Source organism: Sminthopsis crassicaudata, chromosome 4, assembly GCF_048593235.1.
Source record: "Sminthopsis crassicaudata isolate SCR6 chromosome 4, ASM4859323v1, whole genome shotgun sequence".
NCBI lineage: Eukaryota > Metazoa > Chordata > Mammalia > Dasyuromorphia > Dasyuridae > Sminthopsis > Sminthopsis crassicaudata.
The window spans coordinates 21,465,542-21,491,259 of NC_133620.1; the positions used below are offsets into that span (position 1 = coordinate 21,465,542).

At 49.0% G+C, this 25,718-nt stretch overlaps 2 protein-coding genes across 4 annotated transcripts in view; both read right to left on the reverse strand.

Moving 5' to 3' along the window:
- Positions 1 to 602: 602 nt before the first annotated feature.
- TTC4 (tetratricopeptide repeat domain 4) lies at positions 603 to 8,313 on the reverse strand. Of its 2 annotated transcripts, none has more exons than XM_074265853.1 (10): positions 8,083 to 8,313; positions 6,958 to 7,075; positions 5,684 to 5,845; positions 5,250 to 5,327; positions 3,874 to 3,998; positions 3,000 to 3,086; positions 2,108 to 2,331; positions 1,867 to 1,948; positions 1,673 to 1,755; positions 603 to 984 (listed from the first exon to the last, which is right to left on the reverse strand). In XM_074265853.1, exons 1-10 carry the CDS (start codon positions 8,227 to 8,229, stop codon positions 882 to 884), a joined length of 1,209 nt encoding a protein of 402 aa, XP_074121954.1. In that variant the 5' UTR covers positions 8,230 to 8,313; the 3' UTR covers positions 603 to 881. The 2 variants fall into 2 exon arrangements, with proteins under 2 accessions (XP_074121954.1, XP_074121955.1); XM_074265854.1 differs by having other exon boundaries at positions 603 to 1,007; positions 1,639 to 1,755.
- A 716-nt stretch (positions 8,314 to 9,029) lies between these two features.
- Positions 9,030 to 25,718, reverse strand: part of MROH7 (maestro heat like repeat family member 7) — a 69,538-nt gene continuing 52,849 nt past the window's right edge. For both annotated transcript variants that reach the window (XM_074265851.1, XM_074265852.1), the window contains exons 17-25: positions 23,923 to 24,037; positions 19,423 to 19,563; positions 19,066 to 19,131; positions 18,484 to 18,663; positions 16,508 to 16,663; positions 15,898 to 16,020; positions 11,499 to 11,601; positions 10,878 to 10,940; positions 9,030 to 9,327 (exon numbers count right to left, since the gene is read on the reverse strand). In XM_074265851.1, the coding sequence (XP_074121952.1) occupies positions 9,086 to 9,327; positions 10,878 to 10,940; positions 11,499 to 11,601; positions 15,898 to 16,020; positions 16,508 to 16,663; positions 18,484 to 18,663; positions 19,066 to 19,131; positions 19,423 to 19,563; positions 23,923 to 24,037 (1,189 nt within the window). In that variant the 3' untranslated portion in view covers positions 9,030 to 9,085. The remainder of the gene's footprint in view (positions 9,328 to 10,877; positions 10,941 to 11,498; positions 11,602 to 15,897; positions 16,021 to 16,507; positions 16,664 to 18,483; positions 18,664 to 19,065; positions 19,132 to 19,422; positions 19,564 to 23,922; positions 24,038 to 25,718) is intronic.

Below are 25,718 nucleotides of genomic sequence, written 5' to 3' on the forward strand. Positions count from 1 at the left end.
CAACACCTGCTGCTGTTCTCGGGCCCTAACCAGGGGGACCTGTAAGCATTCCTGGATGCAAAGCTGGGCTCAGGCAGAGGGGCTCCCGTGGGCTGGGAATGCCAGTGCTGACATGCAGTGTGCTACATGGGGGTAACGGGACTCCCTTCCCACTCCTGATACCCCGTTCTAAGCCCCCCCCAGCCCTGACACCCCCTTGCCCCAGGTTTCCACCCCTTTCATGCTTCCTGGGCAGCTGGCTATCTCCGTGGATAGAGCACCAGACCTGTAGCCAACAACTCCTGAATTCAAACTTGAACTTAGGTACTAGCTGTGTGACCTGGACGAGAACTTTCACTGCTGCCTGCGTCAGTTTCCTCACCTGTAAAGTGGGGACAACAAGCCCTATGCTATCCCTGGGGGTGCATTTACCAAACCCTGTTTGCAAAGGCAGCCTTCCCCCCAACAGCCTGGGCTGGTTGTGAGACAAGTGCGTGAACACAGTGGGGAGAGGAGTCTCCAACATCAGGGCCCTTGGGCTCCCGGCCAGACGAGGAAGGGACATAACAGCCAGGATTTCTTTCTCTGACCGGTCAGAAGCCGAAAGCTGAAGTGGTTCAAGGTTTGTGGCTCCAAGGGGGGTTTATTTTGTTCTCTTGGAGACAGTAAATTGGTAATAATAAAATTTTAAAAATAATTATCCCGAAGTAGTGTGGCGCTCTGGCAAAAGGGGAGGGATCTGGATCGCAGCGGGGGCTGCGCTCCCTTCCCTGTCTGCTGCCCACCTGCTTCAGCGTGGGGGCAGGGAGGTGCCCCCCCATCTTCTTCCTGCTGTCAGCAGGTCTGGGCTGGGGGGGCCTGAGCTCTGGGCAGTGCATGGGGGGCAAGGCCTGGAGCCCCCATCACTTCAGCCGATGGACTTTTCTGCCCCCAAGGAAACTCTTAGAAAAAGGAGACTCTTTCACCAAGACCAGGAAGACTGGAGTCCAAGCTTTGATCAAGTACCTGGGGGTGACAAGGGGAAGCCTCTGGCTTAGCTCCCAGCCCCTGGGCCAGGGCTCCGAGGTCATGGAGGCGGGACCACAAATGGGCCCATTCTTCTGATGGGAAGGCTTTAGGGGGGAGGCCCTGCATGGAGATGGGAGTCCTGCCTCCGCCTCCAAGGCCCCGGTGGGCCTGAGGAAGGCAGTGCCCCCCATTTGCCAAATCAGATTTTCATCAGTGTCATTTCTACATCCCCTGTGTGTCCCGACCTGCTCTCACCTCCCCTCCTTCCCCCAGAGCCTCCTGGGAAGGGGATCCTCCACCTGTGCTCCCACTTCCAGCCCCCAGCATTCTGAGGGACCAACCCCCCTTCTTCCCCCTCCCCCAGCCAGCTGGGACTTGGAGGTGGGAGGAGGGGCTGCACTTTCAATTTGGGGACTTGGGGGCCAGAGCCCCCTCATCGGAGCCAGGAAAGCACTAGGCCTGAGGCCGGGACCCAGATGTGGGGCCGAGGATGGCGTCAGAGGACCGTCTGCTCAAAACCGTGAGGAAGGCTCCATCGGGTGGGCACACAGAAGGCACTTAAGTGCTTCCGGGCGATCCTGACCTGGTGGGGTGGCTGAGAGCTGTGGACTCTCAGGGCTCCTGTGCTGAGGCCATGGGAGGACCCCCAACCTTCCCCTCACCCATCCTGGGGGCTCCCGCTCACCTGGGGTGCTGCAGGGCCTCCAGCAACGTGCTCTTTGGGTCCAGCTGGTGCACCTCCTGCTGTGCTTCCTCCTCAAAGAAGAGCTGGGCAAAGGTGGGGGAGGTGAGGGGGTGTCCTTGCCCCAGGTCCCTCCTCCCCCCGCCGGCCCCAGGGCCCTGGCAGGAGAACCCGCAGGGTCAGGCCCAAGCCCTCACCTCCAGGTGCGCCGGGCGGTACTTGCGCTCCACGTCCCACGAGGGCGGCTCCTCAAACATGGCCATGAAGTGGTCCATGAACCTGTGGACCCAGAGAGCTCTCACGGCGGGGAGGGGACATTATAGGGGAGAGGAGGGGGCCTCGACGGGACAGAAAGGACCCCCCAGCACCTCCACAGGCAGAGAAGGCCCAGGCCACCCCCTCCCTCCCGTCCCCCGTTCCCTGAGCAGCAGAAGTTACCGTGATTCCTCGTGGAAGTCGGAGATGAAGTCCACCTGGCCGTACTCGGGGTACAGCACCAGGGTGAGCCAGCTGAGCCGGCCCTCACCATCCAGACTCACCCTGGGTCCGAGGGCATTCTGGGAGCCCGGCCCCCCTGGGAGGTTCGGGAGCTCCTCCTCCTCCTCTTCCTCCTCCTCCTCCCCCCTCCGGGGGCCTGGGGGCTGCAGCCGGATGTTCCTCGCCTGTGTCCAAACAGAGCCCTCGCAGGCAGCTCCGGGGTCCGGCCCCCCCCCTTAGGATGCCAGGTTCCCTTCAGGACCAGAACCCCGATCCCCCTCCTTCCCCCGCGGTGCCTGGCTTTGGAGGGGCCGGTGCCGAAGGGGGGAAGGGGGCAGGGCAGCCACGGGCAGGTCTGCCAAGCACTTCAGTGTCAGCCACTCTGGGAGGGAGGCGCACTGTTCCCATTGTACAGATGGGGCAGCTGAGGAAGGGCCAGCCACAGCTGCCTCCCCGAGCCAGAGGGCGGGGCCCGGCCCGGCCAGCACCCAGTAAGGACCGCCCGAGTCTTCTCCCTGCAGGCGCAGGGGCTTTGGGGACACAAATTGGGAGCTCCTGGGCGGGACGCCGGAGCGTGTCCGGGCGCCCCCGCCCCCAAGAAGCCACCCGGAGCCTGCGTTCTGCCTTCGAAATTCGGCCAGGTTTGTGGTTTCACCAGCTCCGGGTGGAGACCCCCTCCCCGGGGCCCCTCCCTCGGCAGCGTCTGGCCCTGCAGCCGGCGTGGGAGCGAGGACCCCAAACCCGGCTCAGGCCGCCCCTCCCCCACGGGCACTGTGGCAGGAGCAGCCCCGCCCCCTCTGGCCAGCCCCGGAGGAGCCCCTCCCCTGAGCCGTGGGGGGGCGGGGGCACGCACCTGGATGGCGCGCAGCAGCGCCTCCTTCTGGGCTTCCGCCTTCCTCTGGCTCATCTGGGCCTTGCGGATGTCTCGCTGCTCAGCCCGCTGAAAGGGAAGGCCTCGCGTCAGCCCCGCCCTCAGTCCTCCCCGGCAGCCGTGATCCGGCCCGCGCCGGCGTTCCGCTCCTCCTTGGGCAGCCGGCTCGTCTCTGGGAACGTCTCTGGGAACGTCCCAAGCGCTCAGGGATTTCTCCGACTCCCAGACTTGGAGCCGAAGCCATGATCTACGCACCAGCGAATCCTGACCGCAGAGTACTTTGGGGGCGGCTCCCCTTTGACCCCCCACTCCGGGAGGTCAGCCCTGGCGAGAGCTGAGGATTAATGACAACAACTAACATCGGAGGCTCTGCTAAGAGCGTTCTAATTATTCCATCATTTGGGCCCCCCCCCCCCCAGGCCGGTGCTGCTGCTACTCTTGCCATTTTCCAGTTGGGTAAACTGAGCATTTTGTAAAAGTACGTTTATAAATGTACTTTTATAAATACGCTTTAAGTCAAGTACCAACAGAATATGGAGGGGAGGCGGGGATAACGAGGTAACTAACAGGGGAGGCGCCAGTGTTAAAGGGGACTGGGCGGGCATCATGAGGAGGGGGACTCGTGGGCCCTTTACAGTTCTCCACCTGGGTCCCCAAGATCGTTTTTGGTTGTTTTTTCCCTTTTTCGCCGGATCGGCCCCATCTCTGCCCGCTGTCTGAGGCTGCCCCGGGGCACTGAAGGGGGCAGGCCCACCAGCCTGGGTCAGAGGCCGGGCCGTGCACTTGGCCCATTTCGTCCCCTTGGTCCCCTTGTCTCAGGTCGGGGCGGGCTCTCAACACCTGTGAGGCTACTGACCTTCAGCTTGTCCGCCTTGGCTCTCGTGTCCAGAAGCTTCTTCTCCTTGGAGTCCAGCCTCAGGCCCTCGTCACACCAGCTCATGGCCTCGGAGAAGTTTTTCAGTTCTAGGTGACACATCGCACCTGTGGGGACCCCAGGGCTTTAGAGCCCATGACCCAACTACCCAGAAAGAGCTCGTCCCTTTGGAACAACGGCCTAAACCAGGGGCCCTGATGCGGGGAGAAGGCGGAGACAAGGCCGCAGCCCCAGCACACCCCCACCCGCACAGGCAGCCGGTCCACACCACAGGGCCAAGCTCTCCCACTCCTCCTCCTTTCTATCACCCCAAGACTGTGAGGACCCCAAAAGGGGCCCCGTAGTACTTCCACTCCTGCCCCATTGTCTCAATGTTAGTTATCATTACCCACTATGTAAAAAGAGAAAAGGCTCAGAACTGACTGGTCACGGACCAACCCTGCACGTGACCTCCCTGCATCTCCAACATATGCTGGCGCTGAGGAAATGCTTGTGAAATTTAACTGTGCTGGTCAAAACCAGGAAGGGATAAGCATGAGGAGGACCTCAATGTCCCAGCTCGTGCTGGGGCCCCTCTGTAAGATTCCTGGGCTTCCCCTCCCAGAAGTGAAACCCGGTGAGAGCCGGATTCGTATTCTTCAGACTGAGCACGAGGCACAGGTCACATTTAACAAATGTGTTTTTCTTTGATCATTTGGGGATCTGTCCATTCATTCATCTCAGAGCTAAATAAATGTCTGCGGACTTTAACTGTGTTTGCTGAAGGCAGAGCAAGATCAAGGACAGAACTGGCCACAGACTCAGAAGAACTTGGCCAAAATATACCTGATACTCATAAACTTAACCCTGTGGGCCTTGGCTTTCTCATCTGTAAAATGGGACAGCAACCACTCAAGGCTGCTGAGAGGCCAGAGAAAGTGCTATTCTAAAGCGACCTCTAGAGGCTGGCCTTTCTGACCATGTGCTTGCTGCTGCATACCCCAGGGAGGCACACAGAGACTTCTGTTCAGGGAGCTGAGGCCTTGCAGCTGGCTCGAGCATGCCCAGCCTCCCACCATCACCTATAAAACCAAGACACCCCCCCCTTTGGTGCCCAAGCTCCCCAACAGCTAAAGACATTCTGGATTCTATGTGTGTGCGCACCATGGGGTGCATGCATGTGTGTCTATATATATGGTGTGTTTACATGTGCACACATGTGCAGCATGTATTGCATTCTGTGTGGTAGATGCATGTAATCTGTGTGGCATGTGCACACATGTACACTGTATGCATGAATGTGGTGTTGCATGAGTGTGTGCATGTTGAGTGTGCATGCAGGTGGTCCTGTATGTGCTGCTGCACAGTGGAAGGCCCACCTCTGATGATGGCCTTGAGATGGTCCGGTTTGAGCTTGCGGGCAGCCGTGACGTCATTCAGAGCCGAGCGCAGATTGCCTAACAGACAAGAGGAGGAGAGGCCCTGTCAGTCTCTAATGAGGCAGAAGGTGGAAAGCCGGCCCTGAGGGGGGACAGAGCAGGTGCCCTCTGGTCAGAGCCAGGGCCTGGTGATAGGTCCCTGGGAGGAGGAGAGCTGCCTCAAGCCCTGGCCTTAGGACAAGCTGTGCCATAAGCGGGGACCCTGGAGCCTTCGTGTCTCCTAGCCTCAGCCCCAGGCCCCCAGACTTTGGGGAACAAGCAAGGAGTGTGTGAGGCAGCCGTGGGGCTGGGGGGGATGGGCTGGCCCAGAGCGGATGCTCTGAGGCACCTCGCACCCCTTCTGTGCCCACCCCACGGAGCTGAGGGCGGCTTACCCATGTGAAAGTGGGCTGCTGCGCGGTTGGTGAGCAGCACGGCGTTGAGGCCGGGCTCAGTGCACTTCTTCTTCAGCCCCTCTGTGTAGGAAGCCACGGCCTTCTTGTAGTCTTTGTCTTTGAAGTAATCGTTGCCCTCATCCTTGTAGGTCTTGGCTTGCTCTGTGGAAGCACAAAGGTCCGTCCCACTGTCCCTCCCAAAGGCTCCCTGGGCCCGGCAGTGAGCAGGCCCTGGAAGGCCGGGCCACTTTAGTGCAGTTCTGGCAGGTCTCACTCACAATTCATTTCCAAGCACCTACTGTGTGCCAAAGACAAAGACAGCGGTCTCCGTTTTTAAATAAATTTCAGATACCTCAACCAATCCACAAGCATTAATTAAGCTCTTACTGTATGTCAGCATGGTGCTAGGCTGAAGATATAAAACAAATGGTCCCAATTAGGTAACAGCTGATATTCTGGATGGGGGCGTGGTAGGAAGAGGAGAACATATCCTCAATCAGCCAATAATCACAAGTATCACATATTGCTGTTCCTGGTATCATCAGGACCAAAGTTTCTTAAGCTTTGGGTTATGACCCCTCCCCTAGGGGGTCATGTAACTGAATGGGGGGGGTCACGGAAAATTTGGCAACAGTAAAAAGCATCAAATATTCCACTGAGATTTAATTCTTTATGTAAAAAATAAACAGGCGTATCCATCTCAATATGCAAATTTGCTTTTGCTGTGAATATATGATAAAATTACATGTATCTCAAAGAATTCTTTTAAAATACTTTTTTCGTATGATTTATTATCAGTAAATGTTTGATTTATGCACCTGGTTTATATCCCTATTGACCTAGAGTTGTATAAAAACTTCTCGGGCTCAAAGAGGTCACAAGTGGAAAAAGTTTACTCCCTAGATCACTCCTGGGGAGCCACAGTTTCCTGAATGGAGCAAAATGATACTGCAGTAACCAGGGCACGTGATAGCCGTGATTTCTTATTTTCCTGAAGCATTTCTGGTTATAAAGTGCTTTGACTTAGATTCCAGAATTATAGATTTTGAGCCGGGAGGCACGATCCGATCCCGGGACAGCTGAGGAAACTGAGGCGCAGAGAGAGGAATCGGGTAGAGGGGAGACAGAACCCAGGTCCTCCCGTCCCCATCCATCACTCCGCAGGGAGAGGGGAGCCCCCCCAACAGCGGGTGACACAAACGGTACCGAGGCCAAGGCTTTTTAACAGACCGGAACCACGGCCCCGCTCCCTGCCGCCGCCCCGCTGCCTGCACCTTCCGGAGGTCTCTCGTCATCAAAAATGAGGGACTGCAGACAAGCCAGGTCGGGGTTCTCTTGGGGGTTGATTTCCGCAGGGGCCTTTTTCATGAACATCGGGATCTTATCCAGCTCCTGGAAGAGACGGGCGAAGGGAGGTCAGTTTGACACGCAGAGTCCTCCTCCCGGAGCTCGTTCCCGTTTTAGGGGCTTCCTCTGTGCGGGGGCCAGTCTGCCCACGAGCCCGGCCGGAGTCCGGAGCCCACGGGGACCAAGACCGGGGGGAGGGGCAGCGCTAACGAGGGGGCGCAGAGGCGGCCCCGGAGGACCTCGGGACCGATGTTTGGGGCCCCTCCTGCCTCCGGGGGTTGATCGTTCCATTTTCCCTGGAGGTTTCTCCCCCGTAATTCAGCACTCGCCACAAATCAGGGCGTCCTTTATAGTTTTGCTGACGGTCTGAACTTGAGAAAGGGATGGAGAAAGCCCTAATAATCAGGTTAAACTTTAAACGTGAAGCTCGGGCAGCGGGTTGTTAAACATTTGCCCCCCGCTGCTCCAAGGGCAGAGGAAGCTTGCTCAGAGCCACAGGCCCAGGCCTCCTGGTCTCCCCAAGGGCCCTGAGAGGCCCGGCCTCCGTCCCCTAAACTCCACCCCCCCTTTTCCAGGCAGTCCAGCCCACTGGAGGCCTGGGCGGGGCTGACCCCCGGCAGGGTCAGTGGGCGGCGCTCACTGCTCATCCAATAAAAGCAGGAGAAACAAGAGCTAAGGATATTTACAGAGGGCCGTGTGCTTTACACAGATTATCATCCCCATTTTACGGATGGGGAAACTGAGGCACAGGGGGAGGACGTGCCCCCATCCCCCAGCTATTAGTGCCCGGGGCGGATTTGCACTGAGGTCTCCGACCTCCAGCCCCAGGGGGCGGGGCATGAATCCCGCTGGGGGCGGGGCAAGGGCTCTGGTCCTGGACAGGGGCCGCTGCTGGGCTCAGCCGTAGACTTTCTGGGGCGTCCCAGTTAGTGCAGGAGCCTCGAGACCCTGGTCTCCCCAGCAGCCCCTCCCTCTCCCCAGCCTCGGCTTCCCCCTCTGACAAATGGGCGGAGCAGCCAGGCCAGGCCGTGTGCAGCGAGGGGGGGTCGCACCTGCTCCCACGTGTCCTCGTGCAGGCGGCCCCGGTACGTTTGGCTGCGGAACTTATCCAGGAAGGCGTCCATGGCGTCCTCCTCTTCCTGCTGCCCCCCCTGCTCTCCGGGCCCGTCCCGGGCCGGGCTCTGTGGCTGCGCCTCCATCCGCGCTCCCTCCACGGCCCACGCCGGCCTGCACGACTTCCGCCCTCACTCGGCCGGTCCGTCTCGACTTCCGCCTTCACTTCCGGCGGTGACGGAGCCGCGGCCCCGCCCCCGAGTCCCGCCCACCCTGAGGCAAGTTTGGGCCGGAGGTGCGGAGTCCTGAGTGGAGCTTGGGAGTGGAGAGGGCGGGAGCCCGGGTCCGGACCCAGTCTGATCCCGCCTCCCACACTCCTGACCCCGTGGCTCCGTGCCTCAGTTTCCCCTCCTGTAAAATGAGACCCTTGGGCCAGACCAGGGCTTCCTGCACTTTTCCCGCTCCAGACCCCTTTTGGCCCGAGAGTTTTTACTTGCTCCTGGGCCGATGGGTGAGTAAAATGGGTAAATCTAACATTCACTGAAAATAAACCGTAATTTCGGGACTCCCGCATTCAGTCAGGAGACCCGGATGGGACCACAAACCACGGAGTAAGAAGGGGATCCGATGGCTTCTAAGGTTCCTTCCGGCACAGAATTCTAGAACCTCCAAGGCTTACAGAGGGGGAAACAGGCACGGAGCGCTCTCGGAGCGGGGTTGGCCTTGGACACATGCTCCCACGTGCTCCCGGATCGTCCCCACTCTTCCCAAAGGCACCAATGCCTTTCCTGAGGCAGCCCCCCTCCCCGAGTTGTCAGGGACCCCTCCTCCAAATCACTTTATGCTTACTTCGTGTGGTTTTAAAATTTCCTTTTATGAATACATCTTTCTTTCCCCAGGAGAATGTGGCCCCGGGACCCAAGAACTGTGCAAGAACAGGCGGACACTAAGTAACCAATCTAGCATTTATAGGCCAGTGGGCAGGCGGGCAGCTGCTGGTGGCTACTTTAAAGTCTTCTTCCAGACCCTCAGCGACTCCAGGATCCAGGATCTGCGGTGATGGGAAACAGGGAGGTTCTCCTTGCTGGAGTTCCATCGGTGGTTGGAGGCCGGGTCACAGACCCAAGAGTCCCCTCGAGGAAGGGGCCAGGAGTTCCGCCAACAGCTGGCCAAAATGTGGTCCTGGGCCTGGGCTGCGAAGATGCACACTGAAGCTTCTGGGTCGTGCCGCAGGGCCTCCAGGGCTGCAGGAAGGGGGATGGAGGGTGGGAGGGAAAGGAGGTAGGGGGTCATCCAAGGGCTCCATGTCAGAGGACCCTGAGGGAGCCTCCGCTGACTCCCTCCCACACTTTCTGGTCCACAAGTCGGCAGTGGCTCCCTTAAATTCAAAGTCTCGCCCTGACCTGACCCTTAGTCTCTTCTTGTCTCATACTACTTCCCTGAACATAGTTTTAATCCCATTCATCAGTACTGTCGTTTCAAATTCTCATATATTTACTTACCGGCATACGCGTCACCCCGTTAAAAAGAAGAAAAAGCGGGGCAGTGTGTGCTCACTGAGATCTGCATGGGGGTTACAGGATTTTTAAGCCGGACAGGACCTCAGAACATGAATTTTAAAAAGAATCCCCATTGTGATGCACACAAGTGATCACAGCCTTCTTTTGAAGACTCCCGGGAGAAAGAGCACAGACCAGGGAGGCTCCTGTCACTACTGGACAGTTTTCCTTGGTAGGAAGCTTCTTCCTAACACCTAACCTACGCTGGCCTGGCCAGGACATCTTCCCATCGCTTCCACCAAACTAACCAAACCCGAGCACTCTCCCACACGAGCGCCATCCAAGTCTGGAAAACAGAGATCTTATTAAATGTGAGTTTTCTCTTCTCCAGCTGGAATATCCTTGGTTCCTGCAACCTTGGATAAGGGTGAGAGAAACTGAAGATGGAGGAAACCTCAGCAGAAAAGTGATGTCATTGAGAGGGTGGAAGAGGAGGCCTCTGAAGGCTGTGCTTTCATCTTGTAACAGCACATCCACTTTGCCAAAGAAGCCGGTAGACCAGATGGCCGGGCTATTGAGCCAGAAGAGATAGTAACAAAAGTTGTGGAGAAAGAAAGCAGGAGAAGAGAGAGGAAAACAGGCAAGGGAGAGAGAAAAAGAGCATGAGAGAAGGATGAGAGAGGAGAAGAGAGAATAAGAGATAGAGAAAGAAAGAGAAGAGAATGAAAGAGATAGGAGAAAGTGTTAGAAAAAAGAGAAAGAGAATAAGAGAGAAAGAGAAAGAAAATGAAAGAAGAGAATGAGAGGAGGAGAGAATAAAAAAAGTAAGAGAGAATGAAAGGAGTAGAAGAGAATGACAGGGAAAAAAGAGAAAGAATGAGAGGAGAAAGAGAATAAGAGAGAAAGAGAAAATGAAAGAAAAATGGGAGAAAAGAGAAAAAGATTGAGAGGAAAGAGAAAAATAATTGTAAAAGGAGAAATAATGAGAGAGGAGAACGAGAATAAATAAAAATACAGAAAGAAAATGAATGAGAGGAGGAGATAATGAAATAGAGGTAGAATGATAGGGAAAAGAGGAGAAAGAATGAGAGGAGAGAGTATAAGAGATAAAGAGAAAGAATATGAAAGAAGGGAATGAGAAAAGGAGAGAATGAAAGGAGAAAGAGACTGAAAAAGATTAAGAGGAAAAAGAGAGACAGAGATAGAGACCAACACATACACGCAGAGAAAGACAGAGAGAATGATAGGAGAAAGAGAGGAAAAAGAGAATGAGAAGCACAGAACATTTCACTTACCCGTCTTTACTTCATTTAGGAGTTCCTCAGTCAGCATGCCTTCCATGCAGGGTACGAGGGACCCTTCAAGAAGAATTCCAAAGAGTAACTCAGTGGGCTTCTTTATCTCTCCTCTCCCTCTCCCCCAAACAAGCCCCAACACCTCAGCTCACATCTCAACCCTGCTCAACCTCACTCATTTCACCCCATCCTCTAACCAAGGAAATGTAAAAAGATGTGCAAAGGGAGGGAATCTCTGGGGGCCTATGGATCCCTTCCTCTGTAACAACAAAGGAAAAACGCCTCTTGCCAATCATTCACAAAAGGTACAAAAGGGGAGACCTAGTTAAGAGGAAAGAAGCCCCCAACTTGGATTTCAGGAGAATTGAATGAGTCCCATCTTCCTCAACAACTTCAAGCTAGTATCTGAGGTGAGGTATTTCCCAGTGTCCTATGGGGAAGATAAGAGAAGAGAAGGAAAGTGTCTACCTTTAGACCAGTTGTAGGTTATGGGGGAGATCAAGAAGAAAGGTAACATTGATGGAACACAGGGTTCTCACCCTTGGCCTCCTTGGTGGGTCCCTTTCAATCCCCTTCAAACCCAGCTCCACCCACCACCAGACACACAGGGGTGACCTTTACCTATAAAAGTGACTGCACTCCTCCGGAGGGCAGCCCGAGGGCTTTTGGTATATTCCAGGCTCTGGGTCAGGAACACTAGGGCACTGTCTCGGTGGGTGTTCACCTAGGCCAAAAGCCCCCACTGTAACATCTGCCAGCTGGGAAATGGCCCCATGCAATGCTCTGTGTCCCCACCCCACCCAGATTTTTAAAGTTACTTTCCCTTGCCCTAACATCTGGAAGAAAGCTGATTCTACATTATCCTTTGTGATGTCCTATAAAATAGCAGTATAGCAACTACTTAGCCAAGCCTCAGTCTTCCGTTTCCCAGAATAGGGACAAACTTCTCGAGTAGTGAGAAAGGTCACAGAAGAGCCGAGTCTAGAGTTGGCTCCTCTATATGTGGGGAGTATATACCCTTGGAAGGTATGTAATTTATATTTCTAATAAAACTAAAAAATAAATAAATAAATAAAAAGGAATATACCCTTTGAACATGCCCCTATCTCCTCCTGATCTTCAATTGCCCATCTATACAATGGGCTAATAAGACCCAACCTATGGATCTCACAGGGTTGTCCAGATATCAAATAATGGCATAAATGGGATAATGGAAGTATACTCTTGGAGGGTATGTGACGGAGTATATTAGGAAAGTGAGTTACTTTACATGTTTCTTGAACATGTCCCTTTCTCCTCTTAAAAAAACAGCAAAACTCGTCCAATTGCCCATCGATACGATGGGCTAATAATTAACCTATTGATCTCACAAGGATGTTGAGACAACAAATAATGGTTTAAATGGGATAATAGGTACATTTTTAACAAAAACTTGAAGATGTGATAGAAATGTGTAGTAAAATCCACATAGTTCAAAAGCCCAAGTCATTGTGGGGTGGACCCTTTGTGGTGAATTTGTGGCAGGCCGTGTGTAAGAGTTTCAGTGGATGGGTAGGCGAGAATGGGGACACAATCAGCATTATTTGAAGGAAGTTCCAAGATTCCACAGGATCACTTATTTAGCAGTCACTCCATGCCTTATAGCACCCAGTGAGATATTGTGAGGTGATATTATGGGAAAGCCTGCTCAGAACTGAACTGGTGGAAGATCTGGAGCTCTGATACCGGGCTGTGGGGCATCCATTCAGCAGAGGGCCAGATGTAGAGTCTTGCAAGGAAGAAGGCTAAAATTTGGGATGTCTGAGCTGGGGGTATCCTTGGCTAATGTATAGGAAGGTCTACAAAGTGCTCTCCATGTTATCTCACTGGATCCTTCTGACATCCATGGAAATAGGTGCTGCTGTTAATCATTATTTTTGGCAGAGATTGACTCACTTAGGGTCATACAGCTATTGTCTGAGGTCAAATTTGAAGTTGGGTTTCCTTGACTCAATGCTCTCCATCCACTTGTGCATCAGAATGGAGAATGTCAGAGGTAAAAGGAAGAATTATCACAACTAGGATGAACCACAGTTTTCATCTAATTCTCTTTAGCAAATTTGGATTTAGATCTGTTGGATTTTAACCAACAGAATTTTCTAGCTGATTGTTAGAGGCAGAGTCCAGCAGCATCTACTATTACTCTGACCCAAAGCTGGGAATCTGCAGATCAGACTGTCTAGATCACACTCTCTTGGGAGCTCTGAAAGCTGTATTACAGTTCCCCAGCCTCAGCTGTCTCTGCGATGCTGGAAAAACACAACACACAATACCACAAGAAAGTAGCAGCAGGACTAGTCCAGACACAAAGCTCTGCACCAAAATAAAATCTGTAGTCATAAAGTAGAGTAAGCAAGCAAATAAATAACCTCATCATAAAAAGCAAAACTATTATAGTAACATATATTCAATATACAGGCCTAGATGAAGAGAATGACTCCAGAGCATTTATGAGCAAAGCGTCAAATTAAAACACAGCTTGGGCTTGTGCCCAAATAGAATTCCTGAAGAAATGAAGCAAGGATTTTTAAATAAAGAATTTTTTTCAATTTATACTTTTTTTATTCAATTTATACTTTTTTTATTCAATTTATTCAATTAAGAGCATGAGGGGAAAATTAGAAAAGAAATGAGAACTATGGAAGAAAGGGAATTAAGAACTTGTACAACATGGACAAAACATTGTTCAAGAAATAAACTCCCTGAATATTAGAATGGACCAAATAGAAGTCAATGACTCCATGAGAAAATAAGAAATATTAAAATAAAATCAAAAGATTGACAAAAAGAAAAAAACATATAAAGTAATTCACTGAAAAAAAAAAAAGACTTGGAAATAGATCAAAGATAAAAAAAAATAAGAAAAGAAAGTTACAACAGCCTCCCCCTCCCCCAAAAAATCCAGAGCCTACCCATCCTATTTCAAAAAACTATAAAAGAAAACCACCCAGATCTCTTAGAACCAGCAAGCAAAGTAGAAATAGAAAAAAATCCATCCATCACGACCTGAAAGAAACTTCCAAATGAAAACTCCAAGCAACATCATAGCCAAATCTGGAGTTCTTAAGTCAAATAAAAAATTCTGCAAGCCATTAGAATTCAAGTACTGAGGAGCCACAGTCAGAATTACACACAATTTAGCAACTACATCATAAAGGAATGAAGAGCTTGGAATATGGTATTTCAAAAGGCAAAGGCTGTAACAAGAATAATTCACCCAGCAAAATTGGGCCTATCATACAAGGGAAAATGAACTTTTAATGAAATAAGAGGTCTTGCAAGCATTCCTGACAAAAATGCTAGAATTGTGTAGGACCTCTGAACTCCAAACATAAAAGTCAAATGGAAACATAAAAAAGGTAGAAATAAATGAATAATCATAAGGGGCTAAATAAGAATAAGTTGTTTATGTTCAATGGGGAGATTAAGCATGTCTCCCCTTTGAACAATATCATCATCAGAGGTGACAGAAAGAGTTTAATTAGATAGTAGGTCTGGAAGTGGGTTGTGTTAGGTATTGGAGATCTTAGTTAGAATGGATAGACAGGGAAAGAAGAATAGGCTAATAAGGAAGGGAGAGGAGAGTTAAAGGAAATTATCTTTATGTAACTGAAGGTACACACACACACACATAAATATGTCTATATATACATTTATGCATATGAACCCGTGTATATGTTTGGACATGCCCATGTGGAAATCTGTTTTGCTGACTATACATATTTATGACAGAAGTTTGTCTTTTATGCTCAATAGAGGAATGGGGGATGGAGGACCGGGGGCTGGGGTGGCAAATTTTTGCTGATTGAAAAAATTAAGATTTAGTTACTTAATTGAAATAAGATTTAAGAAATAAATTATGCAATTGTATTAAATGCTTTTTTTTCAAGGTCTCTTCTAGGTAGTTCTTACATTGTAGCATTTTCAGTCTCTTTTCTTATCAGGGCTTCAGTTTCCTGTTCTAGAAAATGAGACAGCTAAACTAGGTCCTTTTTGATCCCTGCTAGTAGGCAATGACCCTTTCCCTCTCTGCCCTCGGGTAGCACATTTGCCCTTCTCCAATGCACTTACCATATACTATTGTATGTTACAGTGCCATTTAAGGCTTTTACAAGTATGAACTGCATCAAGACTTTTGGGACACCCTGCATTTATATATATATTAATATTTTATTGGAGTTGTTTCATGACTATGATTTATGGAATATCATCATAGTCTCTGAAGAATTAAAAGGGAGGATCTCTCAAAGGATCAAATGAGATAATATCTGTAAAGCACTTAGCTCAGTGCTTGATACATGATGGGCACTTAAAAATGCTTATTCTCTTCTTTTTCCCTCTTCCCAGAGGGCAATGGGGAGGCTCGTGATGTGCAGCTGCAACACTTAATAAGAAAGGAACCTGTACATCAGAGCTCATTGGGGATTTCATTCTGTAAATGCGTGGCTGTCCCTTTCTGGTTTTATTTCCTATTATTTCCTATTATTTCCCTGTATGTACTCTCCCTTGCAATCATACTAACCTGCCTAAGATTCCTATACATCTAGAACTGGGAGGGACCTTTGAGGTCCTATTGTCCAGCCTCTTCATTTATAGGTGAGATTCGGAAGAGGTGACTTCCCTTTGAAGCTTGAAGTCCCATTTCCCACCTGTCTCTTTATACAGATTTCTCTTATGTCTAGGGAATTTCCTTCTCTCCTTTGCCTCTTGTAATCCTTGCCTTCTCACAAGGCACAGTGCAAATGCCTGATGTAGACCTCATTAATACTCTCTCCCTGTTGAAACTACTTTGCATAATTTTGTATCTATTATTTAATTTTCTGTGTCTGGGTTTTTCCACCAAATAGTATGGAAACTCCTTGAAAGCAGGGATTTTTACCTTTGTATTCCAGCACCCACCTTAGAGCTAGGATACATAAAAGATGATTAATTAGGACTTTCTGGGTTCCAGTGTATTTGTTCCCCAGGTCATAGGACTCACCAAGTACTTGCAGATCTTAGTCACGGTCTGCTGACTGATGTCCCATGGCTTTTTGCTGTACATCATTTTTGGCAGGCCCCAAGCCATGTGGTAGCAGCAATAGGTCAAGGTCTTCTTACATTTCTGCAGGTGGTTTGGAAGGGAGTGGGACCAAGAGAACAATGGCCTGTGTTTTTATAGGGCACTTTATATAAGCAACAATATGAGGTAGGAGGGAAGAGCAAATATCTTTATCCTCTGCTTTATAAATGAGGAAACAGGTAAAGAGAAAAGAGATGGCTTCCCCAAAGGCATTCATTCACCAGTGAGTGGCAAGAACAAGTGCTTAGACTCCATGCTCCTGCTGTAGCCAAACTGAGAGCAGGCCCAAGGGGACATGCATAGGAAGGCAATCTTTCCCTCCCAGGAGCATTCTTTCATGGATAGGTCTTCCCCCAGTTGACATCTGGAGGGCCACTTGGTGATTCATTCACTAGAAGAAACTCCCTTGGAACTTTCTGTCCTAGAGCAGACTTGTAAAAGGGAGGTACAACTTCATCTCCCGCAGCCCTCCCCTTACACCTTTCTTGGGCCCCAGACACTACTCCAACTGAACAGTGATCAGACTCACCTTCCCCACGATAGGGTTCCCCTCCTGAAGTTGCAGGATCAGAGGGACCAGGCAATTCACCAGCTGCTGCTCCGTGAGAGGCATGCAGGGGCTCCGCAGCAGCCGGACCACCTTCCCGAAGAGAGTGATGGCCGCCGATCGCACTTCTTCCCTGTTCTGCATTAGGAACCACCGGGTCATGGGGTGTCTGGGTTGGGGTGTGTGGGAGGGGGTGGCTGGCCACCTTAGAACAGATAATGTCCAAGCTCAAAAGAACTTTAGAAATCATCAAGTCCCATCTGTTCATTTTACAAATAAGGAAACTGAAGCCCACAAACGGAATATCACTCAGAGAGCTAGAAGCCCAGGTCCTGGTCCCCAACCCAAGGCTTTTTCTCCCTCTCTCCCACTTTCTTCTTTACAAATGTGGTTTTCCGAGTATCTCGCTAAATCTTTCCCAGCAGGCTTGTGGCCCTGTCTAACCAGACAAGATTATTAGAAAATTGAACCCTTGACTTGAAAAAAAAAAAAGAAAAGAAAATTGAACTCAAGGAACTGTGTTTGGAGGTCTCTACTGAAGGGTCTCAGGGACTCAGTCCTTTGTCCACAAGGTTTACAGAGCAGATTTTAACCTGACATGAAGATAGATTTCTTAGAAATAGCAGCTGTCCCCACATGGAATGGGCTGCATTGGGAGGTCACGTTCCCTCAATACTGGGAGTCTTTAAGCCAAAGCTGGACTACTTGTCGGACATATTTTTGAGAAGGTTTTTGTTTAGATTTGTCCTATATGACCCTTTGAAGTTGTAAGATTTTTGTAGTAATAGCCCCTGGTAAATTATCCCCAAATACCTGCTAACCCTGGCTCGAGTATCCTAAGGATTCAGATCCACTCAAATAAGTGTTCTCAAGTTCCCACTGACATGGTGATTTTTTTTCTCTAGTCAATGTGGACACAATTGATGCAAAACAGAATTAGTTATGTAATGAATAACATAAAAAGTGAAATGGAGATGCTGTCCATGAACCCAAGGCATTTCAAGGTATCTTGAGACAGTTAGGGGTCCCACGATGCATAGAGGATTAGGAAAGCCTGTATTCAAATCTAGCCTCAGATATTTACTGGCTGTGTGACTTTGGGAAAAGCATTTAAAGTCTGTCTGCCTCAGTTTCCTAAACTGTAAAATAGGGAGGGATAATAATATCTACTTCCAACAGTTATACTGAGGATTCAATGATATATCTGTCAGTCATTCAGCACAGACACAAATAAGAGCTTAATAAAGGCTTTTTCTCTTCTTAAGGCTTCAGAAACCTGGACATAGATTCTCTTATTTGATTCTCACCAACTCAACAAGAGTAGGGACTACATGTACACCTAAGCCAACTGAGGCTTGGACTCATTAAGAGATTCGTTCAGAGACTGGGATACCCAAAGGCCTCCCCTGACTCCTGGTTTCCTTTTGCATTGGCCATAGTCCATTGTATCTACCATGTTCTCCCTCTTCACTTTTGTTTTCCAAAATTCTTGACTTTTTTCAAGGTTTATTTCAGATGTAACTTACCATGGGAAATCTTTGCTGCTCCCCCTAGTCTCCTAATGCCTTTGCCCTCCCTTCAAATTATCATATTTATCCTTCACATTGTATCTCCTGAGAATGGAAGCTCTTTGTGGACAGGGACTATTTTCTATCTTATCATTGCTTAATTAAGCACTTGGATTGTGTTATGTTGGTTGGGTTGTGGGACTAAATTGATTCTGTGACTCCCCCAGCAGAGTCTAGCAATGAGAGAAGAATCAGAGAAAACTAAGACTGGGGTTCAGAGGTCACTTCCAGGCCCCATCACAGTGCCCTAGGTAGAATAGACACTCAAAAGAAGTCCATTGACCTGCCCAACCAAAGGCTCTCTGTCTGCGGCCTCTTGAGCCAATTCCACGGGGACAGGGGCTCCCCCGCCAAATTTACCCATACGTCCCTTGCCCTCCTTGCCCTTACATCATTGAAGTGGGGCTGGAGAACCTGCAGAATTTCCAGATAAATGGTAATGTCCCCTGACTTCTTATCCTGACACTTCAGAATGGTCTTGACATTGCTGACTGCCTCCACTGCCAGCAAGCCATCCACCCACTGAAGGCCCTTCATCATGGAGGGCAGAAGGGCCTGGATTTTGGCACTCTGTGGGGAAGAAGGGAGAGAAGTGAGCCTTCGCCTGGACGTCTGAGCACCTGGGCTGGAATGCCCCTTCCTCCCTCTGCACATAGCTAATTCCTACCCTTCTCTACGGTCTTTTCTCCAGCCCTCAGTTTCCCCATTTGTAAACTGAAAGGAGGTCAGACTAGATGGCCTCTGAGGTTGCCTCCAGATCTAAGTCTAGCCTTGGCTTTCCTGGCCACTTGAACCACGCCAGCCCTTGCCCTCCTGAATTCCCATGGCACATACACTATGGAGGGTTTGCCCAACCCCTGGCATAGACAGTCTTGTATCTCTATCAACTCCCCAACCAGACTCTAAGCCCCCTGAAGGGCAGAGACCACCCCTGACACTTCCAGTGTCCCACAGCCAAGCCCAAAGTCTCACACATAATTGGTCCATGTTTTGTCTTGAGGATGTTGAAGATGAAGAAAATTTAATCTCTTTCCTCACCTGGAAAAGAGATGATAGTCCTTATCTGCCCACTGCCGAGGGCCTCCCTACCAGTGTAAGGCACTTTGTATTGTCAACTAGTTCAGGGGCCACTGAGGGCAGGAGTTCCCAGGGGCCATGGGCTACCCATTTTACAAGGTGGGGACATGGAAGTTCCAAACAGGGAAAGGAACCGGGCTCAAGGTCATGGGAAGAAAACGGAGTGGACCCAGCAGCAAAAAGAACTCGGGAATCTCTTCACCCAGGGCCCTCTGAACCCTGACATCTACTCCCCGCCCTTGGTTCTCTCACCTTTTCTGACCTATGGGCCAGGATGACTAAGCCTCTGATACAGAGCACTTTCATGATGGGGTCTTCGTTGGTCAGACCCTCAGACATCCGACCCAGGGAGTACTCCTCTGGAATCCTCCTTACCTGCTCCATCCGGAGGAGCTGAGGAGATAATTGGACATTGCCCATGGGGGCTGGGAGGGAGAGGGGAGGAAAAGGAGAGGAAGAGGCAGAAGGAGAGGGAAGAGGAAGGTAGAGGGAAGGTGGACACACAGGGAAGGAGAGGGAGAGGGGGAAAGACAGAAGGAGAGGGAAATGGGAAGGAGAGGCGAAGGGAGAGGGAGGGAAGGGAAAAAGAAGGAGAGATGGGAAGGAGAGGTGAAGGAAAAGGAAGGAAGAGGAGGAAAGGCAGAAGGAGAGAGAAATGGGGAAGGAGAGGTGAAGGGAGAGAGAGGAAGAGTCGGAAGGGAAGATGAAGATTAAAGGGAAGGGGAGGAAGAGGAAGAGAAAAAGAGTTGGAGAGAGAAAGGGAAGGGGAGGGAAAGGGGGACATGGAAAGGGAGAGAAGAAAAGGGAGGGAGAGGGAGGAGAAAGAAGGAAAAGGAAAGAGATGGTGAGGGAAGGAGAAAAAAAAAGGGATAGTAGGAGGGACAAGGGAACAGGGAGTAGGAGAGGGGAAGAGATGGGAACAGGAAACCCCTCTGCCCACTCATTAGCACCACTGACATCACCAAAAAGTCGCATGATGAAAACTATGGTAGTGTGAGGTTCACAATGGGATCTCCTTACAACATATCAGTGAGATAAGAAGTGTAAGTAGTTTTATTCCTATTTTGCAGATGAAAAGTCTGAGGCTCTGAAATAAAATGTCTCCTTCAGGATCAGAACTGGACCCCTGCCCCTCACTCAGGCACCAACTGGAGGCCCAGGACCCTTCCTCTTCTGCTACCTGAGTGTTTTGGATCTGTAATGACTTAACCTGCAGCCCTGAGCACGCCTGAGTCCTGAATGCAGTCACTTCCTGTTAGGGTCTTTTTTCCTTTGGAAGGCCTTGAAAGAGCCAAGTTGGAGTTTTCCAGCAGAGCCAATAAATAATCAAACATTTATTATTTATTAACAATGCGTCAGCTACTTGCCAGGCCCTGGGCTAAGCAGCCCAGTGCTGAGGAGCCCTTGTTGGATCCAGCCCAGTGTATCTACTAGGGACATCATGTACTTCAGCAAGGGCCACGGAGCATCGGGGAGAATGTGCTCCCTTGTGGGGGGCAGGCCAAATGTTTTTACCTCGGTACCTTTCTGGCAAACATCCCTTTCTAAAATGGAATTAATGATAACTGGATAAATCGATACTGAGGTGTTAATCATAAAGTTCATCAATGGCTTGGGAGAAATGCTAACCATAACAGGTGTTTGACATTGGGCGCCCAAGCCAATGGCAGCCTAAGAGTCCTGAGAGACGGATGTAATCAGCCTCACTCTGGAGCCTATTATTATTAGTATTATTACATAGATATTATTGTACGTGTGTGGATACAGAGCTAATAGAGACTGCGGGTTTTCTGAGGTCCCTTCCCTTTCCGATTTTCAACAATCCAATAAATGTGGATCCTGGATATTTTGGTTGTCCCAAGCCGTCTTCATCTAATTCCTCATTTCCAGCCATGTGACTCAGAAGTTAAGTTTCTGAATAAGTGATTTATTCATGCCATGGCTTAATTCTTACTGGCCACTGGTTTAAAATGAGGCCATCTTTAAATCTAAATGGATCGATTTACTTTCCCCAACATTTCTGATCTCACCCCTGCTTGATCCTTCCATCCCAGCTGATGGTCATTCCTTAGCCCTTTTGCCTTTCTGGCTGAACTCTATCTTTTCTCTCCCTCTCTTCCAGCCCCTTCATCATTCCACCCAAACTTCTCTGGCCAAAGTTTCCAAGGATCTCTCAGTTGTCCAATCCAATGATCTTTTCTCCAGCTTCCTCCTTGACCTCTCGGCAGCCTGTGGCCCTCCTCCCAGATACTCTTCTCTCTAGATTTTGACCTACTCTTAGACCATCTTCAGTCAGGTCATTTCCTCCAGAAGTTACCCACAAAGCTCTTCCCAGGACCTTGGTGATCTCACCACCTCTCATCATCCAGTTATCATTTTATTGTTAAGTTCTTGCCCAAATCAAAGAGCTAGCTAGTAAGTATTCAAGACCAAATTCTCACTCCTGACTCTAGGTCTCATTTTTGAAAGAAGGAAAATGAGGCTGAAATAGGAAAGATACTTGACCAAGGTCACCTCAACTAGAAATAGATTACAAACAAGAATCCAGATCTCACCGCTAGATTGTTTTAGTGGATAAAATGCCATAGGACCCGAGTTCACATAAGACCTCGGCTAGTTGTTAGCTAGGTGACTTTGGACAAGTACCTAGCAACTGTCTGCCTCAGTTTCCCCAGATCATAAAGGGGAGATGTTAACAGATTATTATTGTTATGAAAATAAAATAAGATATTTGTAAAGTGCTAAACACAGTGTCTGGCATGTAGTAGGTATTTAACAAATATTCTCTCTTCCTTTTAAAAAGAAGAAAAAAAAAGAATAAAGAAAGAACAGAAGGGAATAAGGAATGCAAGAAAATAAGGAAGAAAGGAGGAGAGAGGAAAGGAAGAAGGAAGGAATTTAGGCAAGTCTTTTCTAGGTCTTTTTCCTCTCTAAAATGGATTAGATGATCTCGCTAGTCCTTTTATAATCTGTACTTTATAATTCTCAAAGTATTATTTATTAAATCAATTATTATTAATTATTAATAATAAATATGATTGTGTAATATAATTATATATAATATAAATAAATTATATTATAATATAATAATATTATTAATAAGTATTAATTATTAAATCCTATGATTTCTCTGAGCCTCAATCTCTTCATTCATTCAAACATTTATTAAGTACCTACTGTGTACTTAACACAAAATTTAGACACAGTTCCTGCCTTCATGGAACTCATAGTCTAATAAGAGGAAAAAATGCAAACACAAATTAGGATATTACCAGACACTGTCTCAATGTAAAGTGTCCCCAAACAAATAAAAAAAATCCACATTTTCCAAGTACGAAAGGTTTGGAAGGTACCAAATTCAGGGGTTTGAGAAATATGAGGCTGGTAATTTTCTCACCTGCACATATAGGGAGCTTCCAGGTAAGGAAACTCCCTCTGCCAAAGTCAACACCTCTTTTATCACTTGGGGTTTTACAGCTTTGTAGATGTTGGTGGAAGAATTTGAACCCAAGTCTTCTTGGCCTTAAGAGTGGATCTCTATCCACTAAGCCATGCTGACTGTCATATAGATGGGTGTATAAATAGGTAGGAAGAAAGGTAGGTGGATGGATAGATGGATGAATGAGAAAGGAAAGGGAAGACAAATGGATGGATAGCTAGATGGATGGATGGCTGAATGGATATAGATAAAGGCATGTGTCAATAATAGAGAGATGTATTATGGATAGATCAATGAGCAGGTAAATGGATGTATCAATGATAGATGAATGATAGATGGAGGGAGATAGAAAAAGATAGACCGATGAATTGGTGAATGATGGGTAAAATATATATACATACATACATAGAGTGAGAGGTAGACGGATACATGGATAAGAGGGATTGAGATAGAAATAGATCAAGATATATACATCTCAGTGTTCTGGCTAATGGGCACACTCTGGGGATACAGCTCCATTGGCAGGTTCTGTTTTATGTGTAAAACTCATGTGACTATATGTAGATGAAGAATCACATTTATAATTATATAAATTCTACATGGCACATATGTGTGTGTGTGAGGGAGCATAGCATTTGTAAAACTCATCTATGTGATGGTAACTAACAATCTCTTTCTGTCTCTGTCTCTGTCTCTCTGTCTCTCTCTCTCTCTGTCTCTGTCTCTCTCTCTGTCTCTGTCTCTCTGTCTCTGTCTCTCTGTCTCTGTCTCTGTCTGTCTCTGTCTGTCTCTCTGTCTCTCTGTCTCTGTCTCTCTGTCTCTGTCTCTGTCTCTGTCTCTGTCTCTGTCTCTCTCTCACACACACACACACACACACACACACGACAATGTGAATTAACAGATCTCTAACCAGCTTGATCTTGGAGCCAGGAGGGCTAGGGGACCACCTTCATATATACTGGCTGTAGGAGCCTGGATAAGTCACTTATCTGAAGAATTCTAGGAAGTTTTCCAAGACCCTATATTCAGAAAAGGGGTTCACCTGCAATTGGGAAGGGCAGTTTCTCACTGAAGAATTCCCTCTACCCATGAAATCAGAGGTTCTTGTTTCTCTATAACTACTGGAAGCATTATGCAAGGATGGGATCGCGCTATTGCTATTCCTCGGAGTCCAGCCTCCCCCTGGTGCTGTCAGCCCCGATGAGTCATTACATTGAGCTCCTTGAGGATAGGGCTGGCCCTAGGTTGGTGCCCTGGCACATAGTAGGTGCTAATAAATACTCCTGTCTGTCACAGCCCAGGCCCAGGTTTACCTCCACAAAGAAGGCAGTGGCGGTGATCTTGTGTTTCTCATCCCCTCTTTCCAGGAGTGGAATCAGCAGATAGAGCACCCGACAGAGTTCTTGGCAGGAATAATGCACCATGGCCCTGGGGAGTGAAAGTGGAGGACACAGTGGGGAGACTGCCTTAGTTGGTGGGAGAGGGTAAAGCTAGGCCAGGCTCCCCCTCATTAAGCAGTGATTTCCCCATCTGTAAAATGGAGGACTCTTTCTGAATCTGATGCTTCCATGACCTTATAACCCTGTGGTTGTCCAGCCCCCATCTTTCATTAAATAAGATCTGGGTAAAACTCAAACACCATCTCCTCCAGGAAGCCCTCAGTGGTTTCTGATTCCCTAAATCCTGGCCATCCATCACCTGCTGTTTATCATGTGCCTTCAGATGAGATTCTCTAATTCTCACCAAGAATCTCCAAGCGAGAATGGACTCTGAGGTCCCATGGGACCCTTTCTTCTGCTACTAGAATGGGAAAAGGAGTCAGAGGTCCTGGGTTCAGATCCTGGCTTGGCCATTTACTATTTTTGAGACTTGACATCCACAGGGCTCATCTATAAAGTGAGTGAGGAGGTTCCCAGATCCCTCGAGCATGGAAACTCGGGATTCTACCTTAATGTCCTTAACAGAAGGCATCAGACATTAACTTGGGGGCCTCTCAGGAGCATGGACTCATTCATGAAACTCTACTTGTTAAGAAGTTTTCATGGCTTTGAGCTGAAATCTGCCTCTCTACCCTCCTCTTCCCTACAAATTGCTTCTGATTCTGCCCTCAGGGGCCCAACACAATGGGAGAGAGAAGGGGGGGGGCTCAGGGAAGAGACCTGACTGGTCTGTTCAAGGATCTGAAGGACTGTCGGGTCGGAAAGGCACCAGCCTTCTCCTGCTTGGCACAAAATGCATAAATGCAGATCAAGTCAATCAATCAATAAGCATTTGTTAAGGTCCTACTATGCGCCAAGGACACAGAATCAAAGAATGAAACAATCTTTCCTCTCAATAAGTAGAATAAGACTTCCAGGTAACGAACACTGTCCAAAGTGGACCAGGTTGCTTCCAGAACCCTAGTGAGCTCTCCAACAAGAGGAGTCTTTAAGGGAAGGGGAGAATGATTAGGTGATACTCCTGTCCATCTTCTGGTGCCTCCTTTGAATTTGGGGGGCAGGGGGTGGGGGAGATACTAGGATTCTGTTGGTGACACAGCCAACTCAACCACGGCCCCTACCTCCCAGCCTGGGCACTATCTACTGAGTCAGTGAAGCTTGCCCTCTTAATGGCCACAGCCATGGTCCTAGGCACACAGGGTGCACAGAAAGGTGATGTCCACCTGGTGGAATAAGCCTGCAGGCCCAGCTGCTCCATGGCACCAGGGAAGAGCTCTCATTGTTCTAAGATTTTTTCTTTCCATCCAACCCAAAGTTGACTCTTTGAAGGTCATCCACTGCCCCTAGGAATAGGGCCAAGCAGAAGAAATCTAATCCTGTTTTCATATAAAAATCCTTCAAACGGCCCAGTCCATCAATCAACACGGATTGATTAGCCTTCTACTCTGTGACCAGGGACGGAGGGAGCAATGGGCAAGAAAGACAAAGCAAACAATGTCCTCCCAGAACTTATATTCAGATGCTAAAAATAGGTTTCGTGTTTCCCCCACTCTCCTTTTCTCCAGACTAAATACTCCTCAATTCTTTCAACTGAGTCTCCAGTGGCTCGTTCTCCGTCCCCTCCTGCCTTACGGGAGCCAGCTTCAGAGAGACCCACAACTCCTAGTAAT